Raw genomic sequence first — 27,761 nt, forward strand, 5'->3', positions numbered from 1 at the left:
AGAGTAGCAGGGGGGATGGGCAGGCGGCCGTTACTGGGACTTCCAGAGGTTGCCCCCAGGATTCCAGGCGGGGCAGCAGTTGGGCTCACCAATGCAGGGGGGGCCCTTGGAAGGGGGGAAAATGAGGGGGAGTCCCTCGGGGCTTCAGACTACAGGGGTACCAGGGCCATGAGTCTTGCCGAGAGTGGGCGGCAGGCAATTAATGGCGTGTACGGATTCTGGAGGGATTTGGGGACCTTGGCTGCTGGGGAGGGGGCAAGCTTGGTTTCTGGTTCGCAGTACTGGTTACTGGAGGTTTCAGATACCTGAGACAAACAGTGATCAATGGAGGGTCCTGCCGCGGACGGAGTTAGAGTTGGGGTGCTGGGGGCTCCGGGAAGGAGATGGCGCCGGATATTGGAGGGAGGGCGGGTGCCGAATGCTGGAGGGGGCCGGATGCCCGCGGGCACTCACCATGCATCGACGCCCGTGCCCAGGGCAGCCGCTCCGCCACCGCCGTCGAGGCCACAGCCGTGGCCGTCACCGCCTCCCGTAGCCGCCGCCTCCTTCGCCCGGGATCTCGACCGGTGGAAAGCGTGGGCCGCCGACCACGCCCCCTGGGTCCAGAGCGAACCTCCATTGGCAGCTGAGACGGCGCCGCTACCTAGCGATTGGCCAAGGTAAACGCCAATCGTCAAGTGGCGGGAACCGCTCGGGCAGCGCCTGCGCAGACTGAGGGAGAGGGAGCGTGGGCGTGTGCGCAGGCGCAGAAAGTCCAGGCTCAGCGTGCGCGCGAGAGGTGTGGATTCGATGCTGGAGGGAAGGCTCTTGGTTAGCGAAGTCCAAGGAGGAGGGGGCAGGGCGGACGAGTACTTTCTGGCTCCAGGGGGCCCAGCCAGAGACTTGGGGTGGAGAAGGAAAGGAAGTGTTCTGAGCTCAGCCATCCTGGCACCTAGCTTTTGGGAGAAGAGATTTCTTTCAAAAACTTAGCTCAAACCCTGCCTTGTGCTACAGACGCTTCCTGGGTCCCTTCCTGGGTCCCTTCCTGGGTCCCTTCCTGGGTCCCTTCCTGGGTCCCTTCCTGGATCTGCTGGCGGCAAGTCTCTTCCCCTCTGGGATCCCGGGATCCCATGAGCTCTCTGCCCCATTGGCATGTAAGCTCCTTGAGGGCAGGCACTGTCTTTGCCTTTCTGGCTGTCTGGCCATCCCCAGCACTGTCCTGGTATCTAGAACGTAGCCTGGAAGAACTTAATAAATGCCTAACAAATAAAAGAAAGGTGGGCTTCCATGAAGGCAAATACTAAGTGGGAGTCAGCTCCCCCTGAGGCAGAGATGGGGGACAGGCCCAAGACAAAGGGAAAATAGCACCCAGGAGGAGGAAAGAGGAGCGATGTGGGTGCACAGGGAATTCTTCAACGGAGCCTTAAAAGATGAGCCTAACTGTAAAACTTTGGGGAATTGCTAAGGTTCAGAATGAGCTGAGGCTGGAAGGGAAGCACAGACCACCAGAAAGGGAGTTAGTGGGGCTGCTGCTGCTGCTGCTGCTGCTGTTGCAGAAAAAATGGGAGGAAAAGCGTCAAAGAAGAATGGAGACCTAAGCCGGGGATGGGTGGTCTGATATCCAACTACAGAGAGAAAGGGCAAAGTTGTTTGCTTTTCGGTTCCTTTGTTTTCTTGGCAAAGGATGACCTTCCCGCTAGGAAAAATAGAGCAAAAAGGACTCACCAGGAGTTGATATCTTAGCTAAGTAAGATGGCAGTAAGAGAATGCCTGGCTTTCCTTGATGAATTCAAGTCATTTGGCCCAAAGAACTTCAGCTTTTGGTCAAGAGAACTGGCAGCTGTGATGGTTAAGCCGTTGTCAGGGATATTTGAAAGATGGTGGTCAATGGGAGAAGTCCTCCAACATAGGAGAGGAGCAAATGTATTCATTTTCAGTAAAAGGAAGAAAACAGTCTGCAAACTAATGGGCCAGTGAGCTTAACTTCTATTCTTAGGCAGACTCTTTAGCAAATTGTTAAAAGAGACAGATCTGAGGATCTGCTGGATTTTCAGAGCAGATCATGCCTCATTTTCTTTTTTGACAGGATTACTAAACTAGGGGAGAGAGTTTACTTAGACTTTAAAACCCTTTCCTTCTGTCTTAGTTTCAGTCGGAAGACAGAAGAGCTTTGGCATCGAGCAGGGTTGGCACAACCTTTTTGGCCGTGAGAGCCATAAACGCCACATTTTTAAAATGTAATTTCGTGCTCACAGTGCCGCTCCTGTAACAGCGCCTGAAAAAAAATGGACTGCAGAAAGAGCCCTATCTGGCCCTCAAAAGAGCCAGATATGGCTTGAGAGCCATATGTTGCCGACCCCGGCGTCAAGGTTAAGTAATTTGCCCAGTCACACACATCTAGGAATTATTTGAGGCCAAATCTAAGCCCAGGTCCTCCTGACTCCGGGCCTGGCTCACTATCCACTGTGCTACCTAACTGTCCCTAATTTACTTAGATGTTAACAAAGCTTCTGATAAAGTATCTCACACTCTTCTTGTGGGTGAGAACATAATCCAATCAGATTCATGTAACCAAGTCAGATTGGTCTGACTTCAAGGGTAAGTCATTAATGATTCAACATCACGGTGGCAGGAGATTTCCAATAGTATCTGCCCCTATTATATTGTTTAACATTTTTGATCTAGAACTTTTGTAGAAGAGCTAGAAGGGCTGCCTAAAACAATGCATGCCAAGCCTGCATAAAGACCTTGGCAGGCTATGGGGCTGGACCGAACCTGATAAAATGAAATTCACTTGGGAAGGACATGGAACGCTGGTATAAAGAAAACCAAACTATTCGCCCTCCTAGGAGGCTCAGCACCAAGTATATGGCAACATGGGGTCGAGAAACCCAAGAAATGTCACTACGGTTCTGCCAAACCCAACCGGGCTTGGGTTAGCAGTGAAACCATGGGCCTGGTCCTACTTGCCATCAGGGGCTAACTAGAAGTCTGGGAGGCAGAGAGGGGTAGATTTGGGTTCACAATAGGTAAGCACTTCCAACAACAAACTGCCCCAAAGTGGAATGGGGAATAAGGCAAATGGAGACAGGATGACCTCTGGGAGAGGAGGGTGTAGGGGGCTCTTCATTCAGTCCAGCTTGGACTGCATCGCTCTTCCATCCCTTCCGTCTGTGATATCCCAGGAAGCCCTCTTCATCATCATCTTCTCTCTGCGGACCTCTCTACTCCCCCCAAAGTATTGAAGGCAGATGGAGTTTATTTTTGCTTCCAACCCCCTCAGCTCCTTTGTCTATTTGAAAACAAGAGGGAAAGTTCATTTCATCTTAGATTTAGACCTTGAAACCAGCCCTTGTTTTTTTTAATTGATCAAGAAACTGAGGCAAGAGAGTTAGAACCCAGGTCTTCATGATTATAAGTCCGGCATACTATCTCCTACACCACATTGGCCTCTGCTAGTCAGCCCATGTAGGAAAAGTGACTTGCCCAAGGTCACACAGTTACAAAGTGTCCACGTTCAGGGCCACTGACTCCAGAGCTAGTAATTTTCCTGTTGCACTCTGTCCCTTGTTCAGCTCAAGGTCACAATTTTTATTCCACAAATTTGAGGATTTTAAAAAGTTTTGTTTTTTTTAACCGCTCAGAAAATAAAAAAAAAAAAAAACACAACAAAACAAAGAAATCAGAGAAGCCAATGGTCAGTCTTTGCCTTGCTGATCTAAGCTCCAGGGCGACTCCATCCTTCATTTCCACGAAGTGCCTCTAAAGCGGGATGTGGCCCCTGTTTTTCACAGGAAGAAAGAGAGGCACAAAAAGGAAAAGCCTTTTTATCTTTTTATCTGTTATCTTTATTTATAGCATTGCTGGGTAGGACAGATCCAAAGCTAAACTTCAGAGCCCCAGCCACATTTTTTATCAAACCTTTATTCTGTCTTAGAATCAAAATTGTGTATTGGTTCCAAGGCAGAAGAGCAGCCAGGGCCAGGCAATGGAGGTTGAGTGACTTGCCCAGGGTCACACCGCTAGGCCGTGTCTGAGATCAGATCTGAACCCAAGACCTACCAGTTTGGTTCCTGGCACCCGATCCACTGAGCCATCACACTGCCTTCCCTAAGCCGCATTCTTTTTTTTTTTTTTTTTAACCCTTGTACTTCGGTGTATTGTCTCATAGGTGGAAGAGTGGTCAGGGTGGGCCATGGGGGTCAAGTGACTTGCCCAGGGTCACACAGCTGGGAAGTGGCTGAGGCCGGATTTGAACCCAGGACCTCCCGTCTCTAGGCCTGACTCTCACTCTCCTAAGCCGCATTCTTAACAGTGAAGTGATCTTCTTTTAAGGTCTCCAAAGCGTCTTCATTACAACCTCCTGTCACTAACGGTCGTCTGCGCATGCGCCGCTAACACACGGATGTTTACTGATGTAGAAATGAGAAACGGAAAAAGAGTGAATAAAATTGAAATGGATGTGAACTGACAAGTCAGGGAAGCTCTATTGCTTTTATTGTTTACTTTTTTTAACCCTTAACTTCTGTGTATTGGCTCCTAGGCAGAAGAGTGGTAAGGGTGGGCCATGGGGGTCAAGGGACTTGCCCAGGGTCACACAGCTGGGAAGTGTCTGAGGCCGGATTTGAACCCAGGACCTCCTGTCTCTAGGCCTGACTCTCCATCCACTGAGCTACCCAGCTGCCCCAACTCTATTGCTTTTAAGGGGAGATGGCAGGGGCAGGGCCCTGGCATTGGGGACGCCCTAGGGGTTTTTGAGAGAGCTTTTTAGCTTGTTTGCTTGACAGGGAAGGCGTTGACCAAGGGACACCTGCTGTACGACTGGACAGGTGCCGCTTTTACCCATGATGCACCTTATTCCCCTAGCCAGGAAGTGCCAAGTGTAATGCAAATGAGATGCTAATGATATGTTAAATAACCCCGGGTAGCTCTAGGTCACTTCTGGGTTAGTTCTGTGCGCCCCAAGAAGGGGAAAGTCCCGTGACCGCGGTGTCTTCGCTGATTGGCCAGAGTTGCTCTCGTTCTCATAGCAACCTGTTCCTATGGCAACTCCCGGCAAAAGGCTGTGGCTCTTGGAATCCACAGGGAGAAGCAGTCAGGCTGCCCTTTGAAGAAACGCTTTCGGGATGGCGCGGAAGGCTGAGTGCGGGGCCCTGAGCAGTCACGGCCGGCCACACAGCAGCCCAAAGCCTCGAGTCTGGCTTCCGCTAGAAATGACGCCAGCGCCCCCTGGAGGCTTCATTTGGGAACGGTTCCGACTGCCCTCCGGGATGGGGACCTTCCTTGAGGTCCTGTTTCTGGACGAGGAAGTGAGAGAGAAAGCGCTGCCTGTGGAGTCCGCGGACCCGGGTTCGAATCCTGCCTCCGAGCCTGTGACTACTTGGAGTTCGGATCCTGCGGCTGCCCCCGGCTCCTTCTGTGGCTCGGGCCACGTCCCTTCCCGACACTGCGGGGCTCCGGTTTCCCATCTGTCAAATGAAGAGGCTGAAGAAGGCGGCTTTGGGGGCCCCATGGAGGCCCCGCAGCGCTTTGCTTCACTTCCTCAGCGGTAAAAGGAGGCTGCTGGCCGCGTTCTCTTCCTGTGGCTCCGGAGCCCTTTTCCAGCTCTCCATACGTGGTCCCATGAAGAGGGGCCTCCGCGGCACATTTCCGAAACAGCGGTGGAGCCATTTTTCACTCCGGCAGCCCCAGCCTGGGTACAAAAATAGAGGCAAGTGCCGGAGCCTTGGTGGGAGCAAAAGACTGCTTTTAAGCCCTTAACTTCTGTGTATTGGCTCCTTGGTGGAAGATTGGTAAGGGTGGGCCATGGGGGTCAAGTGACTGGCCCAGGGTCACACAGCTGGGAAGTGTCTGAGGCCGGATTTGAACCCAGGACCTCCCGTCTCTAGGCCTGGCTCTCCATCCACTGAGCTACCCAGCTGCCCCCAGAAAAGTCCATTTAGAACCCCCACCTTAGTTCTAATCCATCTAGACTGACCTCCCTGGAGTACTTGGCCACCCACTATTCTTGCACCTGCCTCCCCTGGCTCTCCTCTCGCCTCTCTGACTTGCTTCTTGGCGTCCCAGCGCGATTCTAGGTCTTCCCTTTCTCTACGGTCTCTCTCTTGGTCTCACTGCGTGTTCCCGGCTCCCATGGGGTCACTCGGGGTCCCTGAGCTGTGGACTCCCCCGTCTGCGTGTCCAGCCCTCGGATCTCCCTCAGACTCTATCCCCCGCCGCTGACAGGCCCTCCTCCCGGAGATCCTGTGGGCAGCAGGAAGCCAGGCCGTCCAACATGGGACTCGCTTCTTTCCCCAAACTCGCCTCTCCCTTGGGGCGCCGCCAGCTCCCTTCTAAGCCGCCGGGGTCCCTGGTCGGGGTCGTCTTTGCCTCTTCACTCTCCTTTCTCTCTCCCCACCGCCGCCATTTCATCAGTCGCCAGGTGTTGGGGGTTTCACAGCATCTCGTGCCGCCATCTTTGTGTCCGTCCCCTCCTCCCCGTTCACAAGGCCGGCCTCTGGTTCGGGCCCTCTTTGCCTCTCGCCAGGGCTTTTCCAGTCGTCCCTTCATTCGCTCCCCTGCCCGCAGGCTCTTCCCTCTCCATCTTCTATCAGGCCGTTCAATACGTCCTAATGACCAAGTGTGATCCCAGCAGCCCCACCGAGCTGCTGGCAGAGGGCCTGGGCCACGGGGGAGGAGGAGGGCGAGACTTGGAAGGCACCAAAGGAAGGAGGAAAAACCCCTCAAGGCCAAGTTCCCCCTGACCATTGAGCCTTCTCCACGTCACACAGGGAGCCACCTAAGGCCAGGGCCAGCCACTCAGTTTGGCTCAGAGACCTGAGAGTCTTGGGGAGAGAGAAAGGCATCAGAGGTGGAATCTGGAAGCAGAACCCCATAGGGGTAAGAGGGCTGGAGTCTGAAGACCTGGGTTCAAATCCTGTCTTTTCAACCTGAATGACCCTGGATAAGTCACTCATTTTTCAGGGCCTGTAAAATGAAGGATTCCATCTAGCTCTGAGTTCGTGATCCAAGGACTAATGCCTTCCTCTCGCTTTTAGGATGAAATAAAAGTCTTCTGGCATCAGGAGGCCATTATCTGCAAGTTCCCTTTCTGGGCTAACTCCACAGTGTTCCCCTTAGAACTTTCCCATTGGCCTGGCCGATTTGCCCTGGCCTTTGCCAAGGCTGTTTCCCATGCCAGGAATGCCCTCCCTCCTTCACCTCTATCTCCTTCAGTGTTCCGTTCCTGTGGCACCTCCCATGTGGCTTTTCCTGTTCCCCTTCCCGCCATCCACTTCCTATTGGTTCTGCTTATTTTAAAATGGAATTATCTGGTCCTGGGGGGGGGGGGGGGAGGGGTTCCCTGGAGTAGATGGAAGCGCCTTGTTGGCAGGAACTGGCTTGTTTGAGTGTTTGTCTGGCCTATACCCAGCCCCGTGCCCGGCCTGCGGGGGCAGGTGTTTGAAGCCAGTGGATTGTCCTGGAACTGCCTATTCTGGATGGGAACATTGATGGCATTTTCAGGAAGGACAGCCGGGGAGAAAAATGCTGCCCTTCTCAAGACTGCGCTGGGGCAAAGCCAGCCTTCCCCAAGTGTCCAGTCATGGGGAGAGTTTTCAACCGAAGAGAGACATTCACGCTCCTTGATGCAGCTCATCGGGCAGTGGGCACAGCCCTGGGTCTGGAGTTGGGAAGGGCCAGAGTTCAAATCCATCCTCGGATATGTACTAGCTTTGCGATCCTGGAAAAGTCCTTTAACCTCTGCCTGCCTCAGTTTCCTCAACTGTAAAATGAAGATAATAAGAGCTCTTCCCTCCCAGGGCTGTTGGGAGGCTCAAATAATGCTTGTACATGGCCCTTAGCACACTAAGCCCGGCCCATAGTAGGGGCGACGTAGATGCTTATTCCCTTTCCTGCTTATCAGATGTTCTTTTGCTCACTAAATAGTTTTATTTTTTAAGACTCTGGAAGAGAATCTGAAATTCACAACCTTAGGAGTCCATCTTTGTTGTTGTTCAGTCATTTTCACTTATGCCCAACTCTTCATGACTCCATTTGGGGTTTTCTTGGCAGAGATATTGGGGTGGTTTGCCATTTCCTTCTCCGGCTCATTTGACAGATGAGGAAACTGAGGCAAACATGGTGAAGTGACTCGTCCAGGGTCATCCAGATAATGAGTATCTGAGGCTGGATTTGAACTCAGGAAGACCAGGCATGGGTGCTCTATCCTGTGCCCTCTAGCTCCCCAAAGATACCATCTTACAAGCCACTACGGTGTCAAAAAATATTGTAAAAAGGATCACATCCAAGGTTGGCAGGGCTGTGAGGGGAAGGGCTCCCTGATCCCTGCTGCTAGGGTTGCTCACAGGAAAGGTTCAAGAGGCATGTGGCACCAACACTGATCGTAGCTTCTTTTTTTTAACCTTCACCTTCCATCTTGGAGTCAATACTGTGTATTGGCTCCAAGGCAGAAGAATGGTAAGAGTAGGCAATGGGGGTCAAGTGACTTGCCCAGGGTCATACAATTTTTTTTTAAACCCTTAACTTCTATGTATTGGTTCTTAGGTGGAAGAGTGGTAAGGGTGGGCCATGGGGGTCAAGTGACTTGCCCAGGGTCACACAGCTGGGAAGTGTCTGAGGCCGGATTTGAACCTAGGACCTCCCGTCTCTAGGCCTGGCTCTCAATCCACTGAGCTACTCAGCTGCCCCCTGATCATAGCTTCTGAACCAAAAATTTCGTGGCTGGGACTCCATCCCTCAAGCAATGGAAAGTGGATTTTTTGGTACAAAAATACTCCCAAGTGCTCAGCAGATTAATCACCAAAATCTCAGTGTCTAACCATCGGAATGTGACTCGGTAAGGAGCGAGTACTGGAACGCCAACAAAGGTCCGCAGAGTTTTTCCAGGAGTTGTAACATGTGGCTGTGAGAGTTGGACCAGAAGGAAAGCGGAGCACTCGGGGTGGATGCTGGAGGAGACTCTGGAGAGTCCCTGCGACAGCCAAGAGAGCGAATCGGTCAATACGGAAATGAATTCAGACCATTCCCAGGACAGCTCAGGACGGCTGCCGCATACTTGGGTCACACAGTGATAAAGCAGGACCCATGGCAAGGGTTGCTGGGAAAGATGGAAGGCAACAAGGGAAGAGGATGACAGAGGGTGAGAGGGACAGAAGCAAGGCGGGACAGAGTGGAGGAGAGAAGAGCCTGGTAAGCTCTGGTCCACGAGCTCACGAAGAATCGGACACGATGGAATGATTGACCCATGGCAACAGCATATCAATCAATCAAGCAACATTAAGCAGCACCTATGTGCCAGGCACTCGCTGAACACTGAGTCTTATGGTGGTGCCCCAAAATCACAGCCCATAATGCCAAGTAAACTGAAACCAAAGAGCAGGAAGGAAAACTGGATCGAAGGGAGCAGAAAACACAATGGAAAGAACCCTGTTTCTGGATTCCTAGGATCTGAGTTCGAATTTCACTTCTGATGATTACCTGTGTGATCTTGGGCTCTCTCTTGAAGCTTTGGTTTCCATCTTCTATCAAATGAGGGGATTGGCCTAGATGGCCTCTGGGTCCCTTCCAGCTCTAGACTGAGTGACAACCCATGGCCATCTTTTTTAGAGGCAACATGATACAGCAGAAAATAGGGTGGTTTTGGAATCTGAGGACCTGAGTTCAAATCCCAGCTCTGTCATTCATTAGCCAAGACATTTAGCTTCCCCAAGCCCCCCATTTTCTCAGCTTTAAAATAATGCATTTGAGGTTGATGACCTCCAAGGCCCTTTGAGCTTTAAATCTATGATTTCAGAATCCCATTCTGGTTTATTCTGGCTGGTTAGAAGCTCTGGGAATTAGGTAAAATTTGGTCTTGTTTTTTATGTTTCTTTGACTTAGGATTTTGTTGACAATTAAGAAGTTTGAAATGGCTAAAAAGACTTTGGGAGAGACATTTAAAAAAAGGTGCAATCTTAGACACGTTAAGAGCTCTCAGTGCAGGAAACATCCTGCACCAACGAAGATTGTCACCTCTCTGTCTCATCGATGGCATGAAGCTCATAGATCTTATGGGACACAAAGCTACAGAATCTCTGACATGGGGTTGGAACCCAGGACTTCCTGACTTCTAGTCTAGCTACTACATCATGTTGCCTCTATGAAGGAAAACTGTATTTGTAGGAAATGGTTATAATACCCCCCAAAAGGTGTTATTTTGGTAAACACAATTATAGGGCCATAGATTCTGATCTGGAAAGGACTTTAGAAGCCATCTAATACCCCTCTCATTCCACAGAGAAAGAAAAGGAGGTAGAGACGAATGACTTGCCCACTGTCACGCAGCTAGCAAATGTCTGAAGGCAGGAACTGAACCACTGACCCATCTTGCTCCTTTATAAGCCAGTCTATCCTTTTTTTTTCTAATCACAAACTTTGAAAGCCAAATATCTTGTTGACATTTTCAGCAAAGTAAGAGAAGGTTTTCTGGACCAAATACTGTAGAACAGTGGTTCCGAAACTTTTTTGGCCTCCTGCACCCTTTCCAGAAAAAATATTACTTGGCCCCCTGGACATTAATTTTTTAAAATTTGAATAGCAATTAATAGGAAAGATAAATGCACCTGTGGCCATCACCGCACCACTGGATCGCTGCAGCACCCACCAGGGGGCGGTGGCGCCCACTTTGGGAATCACTGCTAAATAAACAGTCCACAATGCCAGAATTTTTTCATCTGAACCTTCAGGCCTAATGTCTCCAAGGGTGGTTTCAGATTTGGAAATCTGGGAGGATTCCTATTAAGCAAAGCATCTATTCTTAGGACAACCAGTAAAGCAAAGGGAAGATAATATAAATACCGCATTATTTTATTTTTTAACATTGCGATTTCCTTTTTAAATTTTTTGCAACATTACATCCTTTAAAAGAAGTTAACTTCGATTCCCAATATAAGGATTAAATAAGACAAATCAAAAGCTGTCGTCTTCAGTGAAGCTACTGCCCATTGACTCGGAAAGAAAATATTCTTGTGATTGAACAGATGCAAAAAAATCCTTTCGAAAGCCTTCCTTTTTGTCTGTGAAGAGTCTCGTAAGGTCACTTTTGCTCGGACGCTGACCATCATCTTCTCTCGTGTCCAGTGAAGGAGTTTTGCTTGGTAATGGCTTATGGCTCCACAGTGCTTTGTGTATAAAAAGCGTAGAATTAGACTAATACTACTCAAGTCACTCTCCTCGGAGATTAAGTTATCGTCCTTCCTTCCCCCCTGATTTTCAGCGAGACGCAGTCCAAAGAGAAGTCGAGTCTTCATCTGCCCTCGAAACGCCATTGTAAATGCCTCCCAAGACCATGCCGATGTGCTTCTACTGGGGACCTGCGGCGGATGGATGGGAGGAGCAGCGGCGCATCTGTGGGTGGGCGTGTGCGAGTGCGTGTGCATGGGTGAGGGACGTTTCTCCTCCGGAAGGCAGGGGACGAAGCAGCATCTCGGAGAACTGCGCCGGGCTCACTGCTGGGACAAGAGCGCGCTGCGATTGGCTTTCATCTTCTCCAGGCGTTTGACCAAGTGGCCATTGCTCACCTCCAGCTCCTCGGTTTTATCAAGCGCCGAACGGAGCTGAAAGAGAGAGCGAAGGATGCTGAGGCCCCAGGCAGGGGGCCAGACTTCCCCCCTTCTCTACGCCTCTAGCTGCTGACCTCCCAGCCTCCCCCCACCACCCTGGGCCACTCCTCAAGGGCCCAGGACGAACTGACTGACTCTCTCCTCCATCCCACCCCTGGCAATCTTCACCCACAGGGAATTCTCAGAGATAAACGGAGACAGCCCGTGAACAGGGCTGTCCAAAGCCTTCCTCGGAAGGAGCTCAGGGATGCCTCTGGGCTGCAGAGGGAGATGGTCTTCCCAAGGGTCCGCAGAGGGAGATGGTCTTCCCAAGGGTCCGCAGAGGAGGCTCTCACAGCTCTCTGTTCCCTCCCACTGCCCCCTCTGTCCTCCCTTTGGCCAGCAGTCTTGGTGCTGCAGCGTATGACTGAGCCGGCCATCTCCAGCGACTCTCCCTGGCACTGTCTGGCACTTCAAGTCCTCCATGCCCCGAGGCTCTCCCTGGGAGGATGCCCTCCCTCCTAGCCTCCACCTCCCGGAGGCCTTGACTCATGCATCAGCTTTGGCTCGAAGCTGGAACCCCCCATGTCCCTTCCGACCTTGGCTACACTAGCACTTGTCAGGCGGCCTCCCCAGGGATGTCACCCGCTTGAGGGCAGGCAAGGCCCCTTCCACTATTGTCTCTGTTCCAATGAATCATTGCGGATGCCTCGATCTGGGCCATGAAGCCCCCTCTGCCTGGATGTCTGTAAGGTCTCGGGGCGCGCTCTGAGGAAGAGGCGGAACAGGGTCCTGGAAGTCTTTATTTTTCATTTAATGTTGCTGTACTTTGAGACACAGAGCCCTGGGTTCTAGTCCTGCCTCTGACCCTGGCTGGGCAGTACAACCACAGACTGCACTGGCAGATGGGGAGCCCCCTGCCCCGATGAAATCTGAGTTCTGTCCCCCCAAGTTGTGCTTGGAGGTATCTTAACTGCCCTTCCTGGGTCAGTGAGCCCGTCAACAAGCGTTAAACCCATTTTGTGTGCCAGGCACGGAAATGAAAAAGACCCCCAGACTCCCCACCCAGGCTCTCACCTCTCTTTGGAGTTTGCGTTTCTCCGCCTTCAGCTCATCTTCCACTCGCTCTGCGTTCTCGGCAGCTGACTTGTAGCGGGACACTTGACCCTCTAACCGAATTACCTGAAGGGAAAAAGCCACTCCAGCTAAGTCTAGGCACCCAGGGAGGGCAGGAGCGTGTGTGTCTGCCTGTGGGCTCTGTTTATTCAAAGCCCTTTGCCTTTCCTCTTAGCATCCATGCCATGGAAGGCTCCAAGGCAGGAGAGTGGTCAGGGCTGGGCTATGGGGGTCCACTCACTGGTCCAAGGTCACCTGGCTAGGAAGGGTCTGAGGATCGATTGGAACCCAGGACCTCCCATCTCCAGGGCCGGCTCTCTATCCACTGAGCCTCCCAGCACTTCCGCCCCCATTTTCCAGATGTAGCAGGGGCCCAGGCTGGTCAAAGGACAGTTGGGGTTCTCTAAGAACAGAGGCTGAGAAGGCAGCCTGGGAGGAACAGGGAAGGCCTCACATTTGGTCCAAGCTATAGGGACCGGAAATGTGTTCTTGAGCATTTCCTGGCTGTTTCCTATTCGTTTCATCCATAGAAAGTCTTTGGAGACGGGCTGCCACATCCGGCTAACACTCAGGAAGGACTCGCCTGGAGCCAGCCTTGGCCCAGCCCCTCTGGCAGCCGCGTGTCCCAGGGCCCTGATGTCTGGCTGGCAGTCTGGAGAGGCCACAGGGAGACGGGCGGGAAGGGTGGAGATCTGGGCTGGTGGAGGATGCCCTCATCCAAAGGCTCCATGACTTTAAAAGGTCATTCACTGGTTTAAAATTCAAGCCCGATGGCATGGGGCAAAGGAACCCATTGAGGGTTGGCAAAGGATCAGGGATTCTCTTCCGGGACCCAGGGGTGACCCAGCATGCCCATCCCTCCCCAGGGGAGCAGCTCCCCACTCCAGCTCTGGGAAGGGCATTTACTGCTAAAACATCCTCGAAGGAAGAGAAGCCAGCGCGCTTTCCTCTGCGCGGCTCTGACCATTCTCACACAGCCAAACACACGTACGTTCTGCTCTAATGCCGTGATCTCCTGCTCTGACTTGGCGAGTTTAAATTTGAGGTCACTGATCTGTCTGTTGGCATCTCCTACAGGAAAAGAGAAAGAAACTGGGTGAACCTCTTTGAATCCTCACTCCTTCCTGGGGGTCACACTTCCATTTCTCGATCAGTGGACCCAGATCTTTGATTTTGTCACCAGGAAGACCCTGAGAATTGACTAGTTCTTCAGCTAGTAGGAGCCTCAGAGGCCAGCTGCGGAAAGGGAGGCCAGGGAAGGGATGGAAGATTTGAACCCAGCTCTTTCCTCTAGCTACCTTCAAAGGGAGGACACAGGCATCTAGACCACCAGCCCTTCCCTTCCTGCTTCCTGGGAACATTTCTGTTGTTGTTTATTCATTTTACTCATGTCCTACTTGTGACCCGATTTGGGGTTTTCTTGACAAAGACATGCTTGACATTTTCTTCACCAGATGAGGAAACTGAGGCAGACAGGGAGAAGTGACTGGCCCAGGGTCACACAACTAACTAGTAAGTGTCTGAGGTTGGATTTGAACTTGGGAAGAGAAGTCTTCCTGACTTGAGGCCTGGTACTTGTGACCAACCACAGGGGTTTTCTTTCTCAAACCCTTCCCACTTTTAGCAACATAATGTGAGAAAATGCGGCTCACATACTCAGCCAGGGCTGATGCTCAGAATCAGATTTCAGTCCCCTAGATGGACTTTGAATTTTTAAAATGCCCCACAAAACTGGAGTGCTTCCTCTTAGTCTTTAAAAACAAAAACAAAAATGAAAACACCTTTACCTTCTGTCTTAGAATCAATACCATGTATTGTTTCCAAGGCACAAGAGCAGGAAGGGCCAGGCAGCTTCCCCAGTGTCACACAGCTATTGTCTGAGACAAGATCTGAACCCAGGACTTCTCATCTCTAGGTCTGAGGCTCAATCTCCACTGAGTCAGCCACTTGCCCCCCGCCCCAAGTGTCCTCTAATTATGTTCCATTAATGGTAGGCAGAATGAGCATGTTTTTCCATATAAAAACTGGGTCACACAGTAAGAAAAAAGGGTTGTGTCTCCCCTAATTGGGGGTGGTGGTTCCATAGGCTTCACTGAACCCTTTGGCCCTGACTTCATAGGGCCTACCTATAGATTGTCAGTATGTGGGAAGATGTGTGTATTAAATAACAATATTGCAGGGTTCTTCCTACTACGCGAGCTCCCAGTACTAACCCCAGAGCACCAACTCATTAATGTTAGACATCATAAGGGATTTATACAACAAAATATAGACAGCATTAAGAAGGGGACTCCTTCATTTGAGGAGGAACCTGTGGCCAGGATAAAAAAGTTTGAAAAAAAATAGTGAAGCAATTTGACTCTTGATTATTTGGATTTTGAAATTTTGCTTGATGAACTATTGACAAAACGGACAAAGGAAAAAATTGTTAGAGAAACCAATGAATGGCCAATTGAAAATCCAAAATGGGAAATTAATTCAGAAGAAGGTTATGGACAACTGGTTAAAGTAAGGTAGGCAGTGATTAAAATGATGAGGGAGTGCTTGGACAGACCTGGCACCTGGACTAAGTTTCAGCAGGTGAGACAGGAAAGTGGGGAAACACCCTCAGTTTTTATGGATAGGCTGATAGACCTAGGAGAAAGGTACATTGGACTGGACATCTCCAAAGAACATGATGTGAGACGTTTACATTACATTTACGTAGACAATTTGTTAAGAATAGCTGCACAGTGGTGAAGAATTATTTCAAGCAACAATGCCTGGACTGGAATGAAATGGAATTAGACAAACTAAGGCAGGTGGCAGTTTATACATATATAATGCAGACACAGAAAAACATGAAGACGGGAATAATGAGTTAGCTGAAAAACTGAGATAAGAAATAAAAGAGCTAAAGTTAAAATTTAACAAAGTGGAAAAAAAGGAAAAAATTGTGGCTACAGTAAGAGAATATAAGCCACTGAGGCAATTCACTAGTCCACAAAGAAATTACAATGATCAAGGCCCAAGTTGCTACATGTGTGGATGTAGGCGGACACCCAATGAGGGATTGTAGATCCTGGGGACAAATTTTCAGGCAAAATGGAGGCTACTGGAGGAGCATGAATCATGTAACCATGTTAAAAATGAATATTAATAAATGTTAAAAAAAATAAACCACTCCAAAAAAAAATGAAGGCTACTTCCTGAATAACTTTAGGAACAATGGAAATCTTTATAGGGGAAACCGATACAACAATGGGTTTAGAAATGAAGGCAGATATAACAACCGAGGTAATGGATACAATGGATTTAGATACAATGATAGGAGTGGATTTCCAAATGCATGTAATTACCAAGATAGATAAAATACCCAAGGCAATGACCAGGCTGAAGCAATGCAAATGTACATTAAAAAAAAAAATGATGCTCATCCTAAGTATTCACAAGTTGTCAGTGATATTACCCAGAAGCAAGAATCCCAGAAACCTCTATTTGGGGATACCACAATAGAAGAATATATAAGACAATGACAAATAAGAATCAAAGAGCTGCAAAATCTGGGGGTGATAGTACAAGTGGGACCTATATAGACTTTACACTGCATAACATAAATCCTGGTGATACCATATACACTAAGAACTTTAATAGAGCAGGAGGCACGGAACTAGCCTGGGAAGGTTCGTATCAAGTATTATTAACAACATCCACTGCTATAGAGATAGCTGAAAAAGCTTCTTGGATTTACTGCACACATGTGAAGAAAGTGTCATCAGCTGAAGAAACTAACAATAATTGAAGATTCTTCAGGTGAAGATGATAATCTAGAGGGAGGAGATGAAGATCCACACGACAATGGCAGGACGGCAACGGACAAGGACAACCACAAAAAATGACAACGGGAGAAAGACTACCACGCAACGACAAAGACAACACAATTGGACAACGGTATTGCTACGGACACTATTTCAAGGACACAAAGGACAAAGATCATTACAACTAAGACTGAAGATCGAAGACTGGATTTCTAAAGGCACTAAACTGTGCATTTGAATGGAAAAGGTTTGAATCGTGTTACAATAGAGGTTGGTATGCGAAGATATATGGTAAGTATAAAGTTTCAGGTTTAAGAATAATTCTTATTAATATAATACACAGAATGTTAAATAGGGATGTTAAAAGGTTCTAACTAGTTACTACATACAATACTTAATGCATAAAATTATAAAAGATAACTTAATTTAAATATAAAATACTTTAATTTGTAAGGATTTTATATCCTCCTTAAAGAGGTTTTTTCTACTCATCACAAGGGGATTTTTATATCTTCCTAAAAGGTAGCTTCAGAGGAGACTTTTTGTCCTCTTTTAAAGGAAATCTCAGGGGGCAGCTGGGTAGTTCAGTGGATTGAGCCAGACCTACAGACGGGATGTCCTAGGTTCAAATCTGGCCTCAGATACTTCCTAGCTGTGTGACCCTGGAAAAGTCACTTGACCCCCATTGCCTAGCCCTTACCATTCTTCTTGCCTTGGAGCCAATACACAGTATTGACACCAAGATAGAAGATAAAGGTTTAAAAAAAAAATAAAGGAAACCTCAGAGGAGGGTTCTTTTTACCCACCTCAGGGGGGGTATGTAAATATTATGTATAATAGTTTTCTTGTAAAGTTTTTGGTTTTTATGGTGTTGTGAGTTGAATCTGAATTATCCTTTAGATAGATTTTTCTGTAGTAGAATAGTTAGTTTGTTTTTCTTTCTATAGTGTTGTAAGATGAATTGAAATTTTTATCCTTAGGTAGATTTTTCTTCTAATAGAATAAAGTCTGGTTTGTTTTTTCTTCCATCGTTTTTGTAAGGTGAATTTTAAAGTATTATCTTTAGATAGAATTTTGTTTTCTGTAATATTATAGGATAAAAGTGTGTTTTGTTTTGTTATTGCAATTATTTGCATTTGAATTACTGTAACTTTAATGTGATTTGCAGTTTTACAAGAATTTTCCTTACTTTCTCTCAGTCTGTCCTCTTTAACTCTCTCTGTCTCTAGCATAGTTTAGAAATAGGCCAGTATTAGTTATAGAATAAGTTTAAGGGAAGCTCTATTTGGGGAGAAATTACTTTCTCCCAAATTGAGCTCAGGGGGAAATGAAGAGGGTAATTAATTAATTAGTGAGTAAATAGTTATTCTAGACTTCTAGAAGTGAGGTTTCAGCCTAAAGATGAAGTTGTGAAATTGCCGGGGATCCTTTAAAGTAAATAAAGACTTCTGAGTAGGTCAGAGGTGGAAAATTCCCAGAGACTCTTAGGAAAACAGTTGGTCAACGGATCTCACTCTCTAAGATCTTCCTTGTTGAGGAAGGGTGTCTGGAGAGTTGTCTTTGAGCATTTGGAAAATTTTGGTGGTAGATTAGCTTGGATAATATCTAATAATTTAATAATAATAATAATTTTGATATCTAAGAAGTTTGAAAGTGACTAATTGGAGAAGAGCAGTGGTGCAGTTCTCCAGTATTCCACTAGGGAGGCAGCAGAGAACAATGGCTCAGAGAAGAATCGGTCTGTGAATGAATACCTGACAGGCTTGAATTGATCTCTAGCTGAACAGAGATGCAGCTGGTGGATTTCTATAAGTATTTAAGACAATTTATAAGTAGCACCGGCTAGTAAGTTTAGATATTATATTATATTAGATAGCTAGGAAGTCGGGTTAGCCCTGATTTATCAGGGAAGAAGACGTCTCATGAGAGACAGATTGGGATCGGGGGTTTTTAGTTAGATACCTTTTAGTTTAGGGATTATATCTCCAAATTCAATATCAATATATTTTCCTTGTTTTCCTTTTAGTAGTTACAATAAATAGGATTTTTATATAGTCCAACCATTCCCTAACTGCCATCAGCAGACTCTCCCCATAAACAATAGCCTATCAGTAACTATTGATAATAATAATAGATCAATTTCCAACATAACAAGTGAGTGATCCTGACTTTTTTTTCTGCTTGGCGCATGCCATCTCTTGTAATTACTTAAATTTGATCAGATTGGTTGACTGGCTTCATTTGGTTACTCTTTGCTAACACAAGGGTACCCTCTGGATGTGCCTGTGGTTTGGAGTTGTTCTTGGAAAACAAGAGCTTCCTATCCATACGGGTTTGGATGGCCCAGAAGACAGTTACCCTATTCTTGGGGGTTCTTTTTAGACATCGAGGCCCTTTCGTGAGGGGCCTGGGATTCCCTTTTAAAATCTCCTGAACTCCAAATGCATAGATGATGATTTCGCTAAAGAAGAAAGTTATTTACTTTGTAGGTCGAGAACATGGATATCGGTTCCATTTTCCAAGATGGCGTCTTCAGATCTCGAAATTTCTAGTTTGCCGTTCTTCTGTCTCTCTTCCAGCTGTCCTTTTAGTTTTTTAACCTGAAAAACCCAAATCCATCCATTAATTTCCTCGAATCCAGGCTGGATCAATGCACTTGGAATTCTATCAAAAAGATAAAGAGAACTTTAGCATATGCCATCCAAAGCCAAATTGGACAATCTCCCCATGATACTACTTTATAGTTCTGCTGCCTGATTTTATGGTGCTCAGTTCAATCTCATTAGTATGAGAGAAGCTTGGAAAAAACTATAAAAAATGTATGGCCTCACAATGTCTTTTTTATAAACCAACACCCACCAAAAGTCTTCTCCAGATGCCTTACAAATTAAATTTGCTCTCCATCTCCAGGCATGGATTACGACTCGCTCTTGGAGAGCGCCTCTTAGCAAGGCTGATTGAACGAAATCCTTATGAACTGCAGAGTGAGTAAACCATTCTGAGGGGTTTGCCCGTAATACTGAGGGAATTATCTACAGAGCTGGAGCTTTATGTGCCAAGCAAAGACCTCTTTGAGCCCCCACTCCTGTAGATACTATGTCTATCCACACAGAAGATGTATAGAAATGCATACATGGGTATAGTAAAACACATTTGTTGTTTGGTCGTGTCCAACTCTTTGTGACCCCATTTGGGGATTTTCTTGGCAAATATTCTGGAGTGCTCAGCCACTCGGTCTTCTCCAGCTCCATTTTACAGAGGAGGACCTGAGGCAAACAAGGTGAAGTGTCTTCCCTAGGGTCACAAAGTTAGGAAGTGTCTGAGGCAAGACCGAACTCTTCCTGATTTCGTTTTCCTGATTTCAAGCCCAGCACACACTCCACTGGGCCACCTACCTTCCCCCACAAACACATGTATATATCTACCTGTCTATATCCACATGCCTATACTTTGCAAGAATATCCTTCCATAGAAATCAGTAGTCCTGCAAAAAAATTTGCTGATACCTCGTAGAGGCCACTCAGGGACTCCTTGTCTAATATTTAGGAGGCAGGGGCTTTCCCGTGCCCTTTTGTAGCTAAAGAGCCTTCATGTGGCCATCACAGATGTGGACTTTTGAGTTCCCACGTTCAACTCCAACCAATATGGCTGACTGGGTTACACACACAGGGAGTACTCGGACTATGTTGGATGGCGAACTGAATGGAAAGGAATGAGGGCTCCAGCTCAAAGACATGAGATCCTATAGGTCTAGTGCTGGATGGGAATCTCAGAGGCTGTCTTAGGATGACTCCCCTCATTGGTACAGGAGGAAGCCGAGATCCGAGGTGGTTAAGTGACTTGTCTGAAGTCATAAAAGTAACCAGCCTCAGAGGGAACATTGGAACCCAGATCCTTTGATCTTACTGAGTCCTTAGGACTGCACCCTTCTTTAATGTTGTGGGAAATCCACTATCTAACTCAAAAGGACAATAAGTCTTCTCTGGCATATCATTTATTCTGTGATAAAGAGCCTGCCTTCTCAGAAATTTCAGACACTTCTGAAAGTAAAGGTTTTTAATCACTGGACTGACTCACTCGGGGAGATGATGAAATTTCCTCCTATTGGTATTTTATTTGGGAGAAAATCATCTGTATAGGCTAGGTTCGGATCCCATTGGGCCCACGGGAGCCCAGGATTGTCTAAAACTTGCCAGCCCTTCTGGGCAACCTTCAGAAACGGTGGTCAGATTCCTCCAGCACCACAGCTCGAATCTGTCGAAGGAATGAATGCACAACATCACCCGTGCTTTCAGGCCTCGGGTAGGCTGTTTTGAGTACATTTCTGGGAACACTAACTATGGGGCACAGTGGCTGACTGATTTTTTCCTGCCTGATGTGAGCTGCTAATCTTTATTTGGGGTGAGGATAGGAAGCATGCAGAAGAGGGAGGAGGGACCAGAACACACCAAGAAATAGACAGTTTTGGGTTACCTGTTCTAATAAGCATTCTCGTTCATCGACGAGGTTTTTCAGCCTAATGTCTAGAAAGGAAAAAGAGAGAAACCACACGTTTGAGAGCCGACTTGGCACAGGGCCCCTCCTGGCACAGATAATGTAAAATTAGAAAAGAATGATCATGGAGGTTAGCGAGATTTGTGATAAAGGGAGTTACTGATGCACGTACCACAGTGAATGGAGTCACAGACAGGATGGGGGGAGACGTACAGCTATGGGAGTGGTGGCCAATGTCCCCGAACATGCATCCAGTTGCACGCAAACAGGCCAGTCTTCTACTTTAGAGTGAGCATGCAAGAACTCTAGAGCCAAATACAACTGCAACACAAAATCTCACAAGCTTCATGGTTTAATATTATTGGCAAAAGAGAAAATGCACCCCTTACAGTCACAGCGAAGCATCAGCAGAGGGCTCATGTGGCTAATCTTTCCCAACCCCTATCATCCCTCTTGCACGTGTGCATGTGCACACATACACACACACACGGTGATTTTACAGTGTGTTTGCCATGTGTTAGTGATTGTGATTTCATAGGCATTTGGAGATTCCTACCAAGGTGGGGTGGCACTTCTCTGCCACTGAGCCTCCTGGAGATGAGTTTGGGTCAGACAGCCACTATCTGTCTGAGGTGGGATTTGAACCTAGGTCTTCCATGTTTCAAGGTTGGCTCTCTCTCCCCTAGCCACCCAAATATAACACAGTTAATCTGAACAGGAAAATAACATTGTTCTGACTTTCTATAGGAATAACACCACCTTTGCAATTCTGTGGCCTATTAGAAAGTTTACATAAAGGGGGCAGCTAGATGGCTCAGTGGATAGAAAGCCAAACCTAGAGATGAGAGGTCCCAGGTTCAAATCTGGCCTCAGATACTTCCTGTGTGACCCTGGGCAAGTCACTTAACCCTCATGGCCCAGCCCTTACCACTCTTCTGCTTTGGAAGCGATACATATTATTGATTCTAAGGTGAAAGGGAAGGGTTTAGAATTTAAAAAAAAATTCCTATAAATCGTTCCTCCTCACAGCAACCTTGTGAGGTAGACAGTGGAGTGGTCAGCACACCCGTGTTACAGGTGAGGAAACCAGCCCAGAGAGCTTTCCCAGAGGCCGATTTTCTCCCACTCTCCACCCCCATCCCAAGCTGTGTTCACATTTGCAGATTCTCCTCCCATCTCTGTAAGGGGTCTCCTGGAGCACTGGAACACAGGGAAAGGAATGGGTAACCCCAGAAGCAATGCCCAGGCCAATGGGAGGAATGAGGGAGCCCCGAGATAAGCCCCACTTAGCCAGGGAGTCTTCTTCACATCGAGAGTCTTTCCCCATAACTAGTCTGCAGCTCTCGGTGCCATGTATGTTAAACATAACCAGATGATCAGAAAATCAAGCAGGTAAAGGAATGTCTTCCGAGAGGGTGAGTGTGTTGGGAATTCCCCCAGGCCTGAGAAGAACCATTTTCAGTCAATAAATGGCTTCTGCCAATCCATCATCTGCCCTCCACTCAGGGACTATAATCGAGTTGTTAATGGCATTGAGCTTGAACCAATGGTGGGTTTTTCCAAACTTCCCCCCTTTAGTCTCTGATGAACACATTCCTTTGGTGCTGATGAGAGCACAAATACCCAGCTCTCGTCTCTCCCTTCAGGTCCATTAAATTCATAAAACCTTTATTAAGAGCTTACAAAATACAAGGTGGCGAGAGGCCAGGCAGATGTTGGACTATAATAGCTGAAAGCCCTTTTCCATACCCAGAGTACTCATGGCAAAGAGTTAGCATGGCAAATCTTGGTCTCCTGCCTTTGATACAGAATTAGTGTTGAAAGGACCCTTAGAGGCTATGGAATCCAATGCCCTCATTTTACAAACAAGGAAACTGAGGCTCAGACTGGTCATGCTGCTAGTATCTGGTGTCGGGCTTTGAATTCAGTTCTTCCTATCTGTTTATACATGCTACCTACGTCACTGAATTGTACTGAGATGCCATTGTAAAATGGAGACAATTGGCACTGGTGTCTCAAGGTTGTAAGGTTCTATCAGAAGTTTTTAGCTAGATGCTAGAAAAATGCCAGGGACCCAAAGGAAGGATCACTAGTTGGATACAAAAGTAAAATCTGCTCAAATACTTTTGTGTGTTAAAATGGTGGTGGTGGTTGGTGGGGGAGGCAGGCAGGGGGAATGGGGCTCGGGGTTCTTCCTGGCTGTTTAATGATCCCCAGGTTTCCTATCTCTCGTGAAGAAGTACCAGGGATGAAGCTGATCATAAAAACAGAAAATCCAAACCAAAAGCACTGGACTAAGACTTGGGAAAGGAATCGGAACCCTTGGGGTGTGCCTTAACTTTTGGGGACAACTTGGGACCATCCAGGGAGTGTTAAGAGCTGGAGAGAACAAGCTTGACCCTCTCGTTTGGGAAATGTGGAAATGGAGGCTCAAGGACAGATCAGCCAGGGTCCCACGGTCGAGTGTGGGGCTCTGGCACCTAACGCCAATGAACTGTAGAAATGCCCCGGGTCACCCACCAGAAGTGATTCCGGCTCTCTGCTCCTAGGGGACGTCCCTGTGTCTAGTCTGCCATAGGGAAAACAGGTAACCACATGTTTTAGAAATGTATGCAGAGGGGACAGCTAAGTGTCTCAGTGGATGGAGAACCAAGATCAGAGATGGAGGTCCTGGGTTTGAATCTGACCTCAGATACATCCTAGCTGTGTGACCCTGGGCAAGTCACTTAACCCCCATTGCCTGTGTCACTCTTCTGCCTAAGAACCAATACACTGTATGGATTCCAAGACAGAAGGTAAGGGTTTTAAAAAAAATGTATACACTGTGCCAATAGACTTGAGGGGACTGCTTTTCAATCAACCAATTGATCAATTAATTGATAAGCATTTATTAAGCACCCGCTGTGTGCTGGGCACTGAGACAAGGACAAAAATGAAACCGTTCTGGCCTTCAAGGAGCAGGTAGTTGGGCTGAGGCTTTAATTATGTTTGTAATTATGCCTTCTCTCTCCTACCGGGCCAAGCTTCTGAAGGACGAACTATTCTCTCCCTAGCAAAAGGCCTTGCGTGTGGCTTGTGCACACTGCATGAATGGAGTGGACTGGAATAAAAGAATGAACGTTTGCCTCGGCCACAGCTCTTGGTTCTCCCGGCTCTGCCCTCTCGTCTGCATCAGTTCATAAAAGGCTTCGGAGGCGGCGGGGCGGCTTCTGCTGCCTTCACTCGGCAGCACTTGAAGTCTTTCCCCGCCTCTCTGAAATCATCTCCTGCCCTTGTTCTCGGGGCTCGTGGACGGCCTTTTCCTACTTATTTCATCTCTTTGGGACTCGGTAACGTGTCGGCTCTAGTTAAACAAGGCCAGAGCCGCCGCCGGGCCAGCAGCTCCAGAAGGAGGAGGGTGAAGGCGGCTCCCCCTCCCCTGACCGGAGGGGACAGATCTGGGGTGCAGGGCGGGGTGGGCTTACATCCAGGAGGGGAATTTTCTTGTCCTTCACTACCGTGGAGCGGGGGGGTGGGACGAAGAGAAAATAATTTCCGTAAGTGAAAGAAACCATTAAAAAACAGGGAGATGGAGGGGGCTCTGCAAGGGGCGAGCTGTGAACCCTTTGGGAGGAGATCGTTCTTGTTTTTACAAGAAGCCGGTCAGGGAGCTCCGTAAATGTCTGTACTGGGGAGACAAAAGCCAGCAGTAAAACGTGAAGCGGGGGCGGGGGACGGGAACCCCCTAAAAGAGATGGGGATGGGCTCGGGCGCCGCTCACGCTCCAGAAGCCTGGCGTGTTCCCGTCACGGCCCTGCGTGTCTGTGAGCCGACTCGACGCTTCTCCACATTGACATCCGTGACGGACCTGCCCTGCCCTCCCTCTCGCCATCGCCTCAACGTCCTCCCCCAGAAGCCATGAAGTCTGGGACGTGCATTTGCAGTGATTCTCCTTTCCAAAGTGGGTTCACGGGAAGCCATTCGAAAGACAAACCCCCCCCCCAAAGGGCCAAGAACCCCTTCCTTGTCGTGGCGAGCACGACCCAGGCCGGGGCAGCCAGAAGGGACGCAGCCAGGGGGACGTGGGAGGCATCGAGGAAAGCACCAGGTGGTCCTGGAAGCCTTCTCCGTGCTCCAAAGAGGGGCCTCACAGCCGTTTAAAAGGATAAAATGCTTTATTTCGGTTCTATACAACAGTTACGACAGACACCTCGACAGCCTGGGGAGCTTTGGTGCTGCTCCATGATTCTGTAACAGCTATAAAAACCAGGAAGTGGCAATGACAGTCGCCAGGAATACACCGATTTTAATATTCAGAAACGTGTAAAAGACTCCATTGTGCAGCAAACACAGGGGCCAACGGCGAGCAGGCGGGGCGCTGCCCGGGCACGGCAGAGCCCTGGTCATAAAGCTTAGATAATGGGGGACGATTAGCCAAAGGATGAGGGATCAAGCGTCCGAGGAAGCTCTGATTCACGTATTAGAAGTAATAGGAAAGGAATTTAAACACATTTTTAAGGGAAAAAACTCATTTAAGTATCTTCGTATATAAAACATATCATATGGGTAACGTGCACGGAGGAGGAAATGTGTCGAGGAATGGCTGGCAATATGGCCGCAGGCTTGATCTGGGGGGGCTCAAGGACAGGCTGACCTCCACGCCGTCCAGGCCTTCAAGGCAGCTCCGGGATCGAGAGGGACGTTCCCGTTCTGTAGGCACGAACGCCAGCACGTGGTGACTGACCATCACTGGGCGGCGTCCAGCCTTAGATCGTGCCAGGAACGACGGACGGCGCTGGAACGGGCACAGACCGGGGCAGAGTCAGTTCATTAGAGGCAGAAGCCAGGCCCGGCCTCGGGGGGTCCCCAGGCTCACGGCAGAAATGAAGGACGCCGAAGGACTGGCTTCTGTGGTCATTCTCTCGCCCCGAGCGCAGTCCCAAAGCCACGGCCCCCCCTTAGAAGTCTGGGTGACACATACACGATGGATGGAGCCCCAGAGAGCGTGAATGTCTGCAGAGATCCTGGTGGGGACTGTGAGGAGGAATGAAGGAAGGACTCGGTACCACCTCGAGGGAAGGGCTGTCACCAGCAGGAACCCCTCCACTTTTCCTATACTATGACTCGTTCTGAAAAGTGCATTTCTCTCCTCAGAAGGCCTCCGGCTGCTGGGAGCCTCCTGCCTCGCCTCAGGACATGGCACACTCTTCTTTATTCTTATCTTTCCCCCGGCTGGCCCTGCCTCGGACGTCGTCCTTGCTCTCCGCCCCGCCGCTGCCCGCTGGGTCTTCGGGCTCGTCGCTGTCTCGGCTTTCTACGGCTTCCTCGGCCGTCTCTGTCTGCTCGTCTGACCGCTCGCAGTTTTCCTCCGTCGTCTCGGGGTGAGAACTCTCCTCGGGGACCAACATGTCGGCTTTGTTTTCTGGCCCGCCGCCCGCCGAGGCTTCCTTCTCCAGCCTGGATGTCTGGCTGTGCTCGGCCGACTCCTCTTCTGGGCTTTCTGCCCTGGGGGCCCCCGAGGGACTGGACCGTCCCTCGCCATCGGCTCCCCAAGGATGGGCCGTGTCTCTCCCAAGCTCGGGTGCTTCTTGGGGCTTCTTGGCTTTATCAACCTCCAGGTTTGGTTTGTCGTCCGAGTCGGCGTTGGCTTCCTCCGGACAATCCACGTACTCGTCGAGCTCGGTCCTCGCTTCCTGCTTTCCGTCGTGGGCCGCCTTAGCGAGGGCGTCTTGGGCCGGATCCCGGACTTCCTCCTCCTCGTCCTCCTCGGTGTTTTGGAAGACCAACTCCTTCTTAACGTCTTCGGGAGAGTCTACGGGGGGAGATTTTCTCTTCTTGTTTTTCCTCTTCTTGTTCTTGGACTTTCTGGATGAGGTTTCGCACAGCTCCCCTTTCTGGTCATCTCTTCCTGCAGCAGCAGGCACGCTGGGACGGGAGCATTCGCCGGCCCCCGTCGGGCCTGTCCTGGCCGTTTTTTCAGGCTGACCGCTCTCGAGTTTGGGAGACGACGGCATTGTCTGCATTAGCTCCTCCTCTTTCTTCTCTCCTTCACTGATCCCCAGTGTTTCTTCCTCCTTATTCTGGTCCCCTTGGGTGAGATTTGTACATTTTTTATCTGAAATAACCGCTCCATCTTTGGACCCTTCTCTGCCTGCCTTTGTGTCTAAGTGCTTCTTGCCTTCGGCCTCTTCCCCTTCAAGCAAGCTTTCTGGAAGACTTTCATTCGGTCCCTCCAGTGCTGCGCCTGTTCTTTCAGGACTTGGGCTGCCCGCGGGATCGCTTTCCTGATCTGATTTCCTGCTACTCTCTTCCTCTGGTTTTCCCTCTTTCTTTCTGTTTTGAGCCTCTGCGGAGCTGCGTCCATCCTGGCTGAGCACCTCGCCTGGATACGGAGGGCTCCCTGCACTCTCCTGATCCTGAGCCACATCATGACTCTTTAAGCCATCAGGGTGATGATTGGCTTCTACACTAGCCTCCAGGAAACGGGGAGGCTCAGCCCTTGCTTGGTCTCCAACCTGCTTGTTGCTATTTCCAGGGACCGCCCGAGTCTCTGGCACGTGGGTGGGAGGCGGCTCCTGCCCCGGGTCCGTGGCTAAGGCTTCTGGCACCGTGGCATGGTCTTGCGGGGGCGGGGAGGCTTCTGCCTGGGCATTCCCATCGGGAGGCAAGGCCTGGGGCTGCTCACGCTCGGGATTCTGCCAGACCGCGCTTTCCCCCACTTTGTCCACATTCTCACTTGCCACCTTCACTTCCTTGACTCTTCCTAAAAGACCATTGAGAAAATTGAGGGGACCACGTGATGGGGCAACGCTGACCA

At 49.0% G+C, this 27,761-nt stretch overlaps 1 protein-coding gene across 13 annotated transcripts in view; it reads right to left on the bottom strand.

Moving 5' to 3' along the window:
• Positions 1–10,803: 10,803 nt before the first annotated feature.
• Positions 10,804–27,761, bottom strand: part of LRRFIP1 (LRR binding FLII interacting protein 1) — a 95,463-nt gene continuing 78,505 nt past the window's right edge. For 10 of the 13 annotated variants that reach the window (XM_044673333.1, XM_044673337.1, XM_044673334.1 and 7 more), the window contains one exon: positions 25,101–27,707. In XM_044673333.1, the coding sequence (XP_044529268.1) occupies positions 26,134–27,707 (1,574 nt within the window). In that variant the 3' untranslated portion in view covers positions 25,101–26,133. Of the gene's footprint in view, positions 11,574–12,635; positions 12,741–13,665; positions 13,746–18,953; positions 19,072–20,944; positions 20,995–25,100; positions 27,708–27,761 lie in introns of those variants that run through there. The other 3 variants (XM_044673346.1, XM_044673345.1, XM_044673344.1) reach the window with 1 other exon arrangement.

This window comes from Gracilinanus agilis, chromosome 4, assembly GCF_016433145.1.
Source record: "Gracilinanus agilis isolate LMUSP501 chromosome 4, AgileGrace, whole genome shotgun sequence".
NCBI classification, from domain to species: Eukaryota; Metazoa; Chordata; class Mammalia; order Didelphimorphia; family Didelphidae; genus Gracilinanus; species Gracilinanus agilis.